General features: G+C 53.1%; 1 protein-coding gene across 1 annotated transcript in view; it reads right to left on the reverse strand.

Annotated features, from left to right (window-relative positions):
• The window catches only part of Hmox1 (heme oxygenase 1), an 8119-nt gene extending 7229 nt beyond the window's left edge, over window positions 1–890 (reverse strand). Inside the window, exon 1 of the mRNA XM_050123209.1 lies at window positions 711–890. Within this exon, the coding sequence (XP_049979166.1) occupies window positions 711–733 (23 nt within the window). The 5' untranslated portion in view covers window positions 734–890. The remainder of the gene's footprint in view (window positions 1–710) is intronic.
• Window positions 891–1323: the final 433 nt, after the last annotated feature.

Genomic DNA, 1323 nt, shown 5'->3' on the forward strand with positions numbered 1-1323 from the left:
CATATCTTTAAACCCAGCAATTGGGAGGCTGAGGCAGGCAGGTCGTTGTGAGTTCAAGACCAGCCTGGTCTACAAAGCAAGTTCCACGATAGCCTGGGCTGTTACAGTGAGAAACCCTGTCTCAAAGAAAAAAAAAAAAAAAAGAGGAGGAGGAAAAGCTAAGTATGGTGGTGTTGTATCTTTATTCCAGCACACCGAAGGCAAAGGGACGAGGATCTGAGTTCAAAGGTTCAAAGACAACCTGGTCTATATATCGAGTTCCAAGACAGCTAGAGAGACCCTGTCTCAAATAAAAAAATAAATGAAATGAAATAAAACAAACACACACACCCCCAAAAAATCCCAGGTTATAAACACCCACTAGTTCTGCTGTTGCTTCCTCCCTAAGCCTTGCATTCTCCCGTGAGGTTGAAAACTGCACAGCCACTGTTATGTACAGCCTGAGACCACTCCACGCCACCAGGAGAGCCAAAGCATCCCCCTAGAATGGTGGTGAGTCCAGGATCCAGGACTCGGCAGTGCGCGATGCCATGAGGACACTCTCATCCCGTCACACACAGCGTGTCAGAGGGGTGAATCACATTTCCTCCCTCCAGCTGCCCATGGCTACAGGTAGACTGGGCGGCAACTCGTCCGCCGGCCCCACAGCATTCCCAGGCTGAACAGGGAACACGGGTCGCCACACTTCCCGTCCCCACGCAGCGACTTGCCTGTCGGTCTGTGGGCGCTCCATCACCGGGCTGGGCTGGCTCAGGCTGGTTCTGTCTGCTTTAGGCTCCGGGCTAAGCTGGAGAGGATTCTGCTCTGGCAGGCTCCACTCAGTAGTAGTCTGCTGAAACTCTGAAGGCGGCAGGCGACTGTGAGCAGCTGCCTAAGCCAGCCCTTTAAGTAAGCAGGTCACGTGGCGGCCGCCTAGCTGAGCTCGAGTTCTGGCTCCAGTTGCAACACCACGCCCCGGGGCGGGCTGGCCTGGTCTGCGAGGGGAAAAGTCATATGACTCTGGCAAGCTCTGCTACAGGATCTTGGGGGGTTGGGGGGGAGGAAATCTGAGTGAGTTGCCTGTGGGCAGGATTTGGATTCTTTCCAGAACCCTCTCTACACTACTCAGTGACAGGAGGACAGGAGTCCTCCTGTTCTTAGTTCTTGAAGGTTCCAGAACTAAGTTCTTGAAGGTTTCAGAACTAAGAGACATTGCTGATGGGCAACCCCAGGGACTGACCCACGGGACCCTGGGTTTACCTGAATCTGCCTTCCCAGAACTCTGTGAGGATGAGACAGCTGGTTTTCTCAACTCCTTTATGGACACTCAGTCCTGCTTGGTTT

The sequence above is a fragment of the Alexandromys fortis genome, unplaced genomic scaffold (genome assembly GCF_014885135.2).
Source record: "Alexandromys fortis isolate MF-2015 unplaced genomic scaffold, M_Fortis_MF-2015_v1.1 scaffold_185, whole genome shotgun sequence".
In the NCBI taxonomy this organism is placed as follows: Eukaryota; Metazoa; Chordata; class Mammalia; order Rodentia; family Cricetidae; genus Alexandromys; species Alexandromys fortis.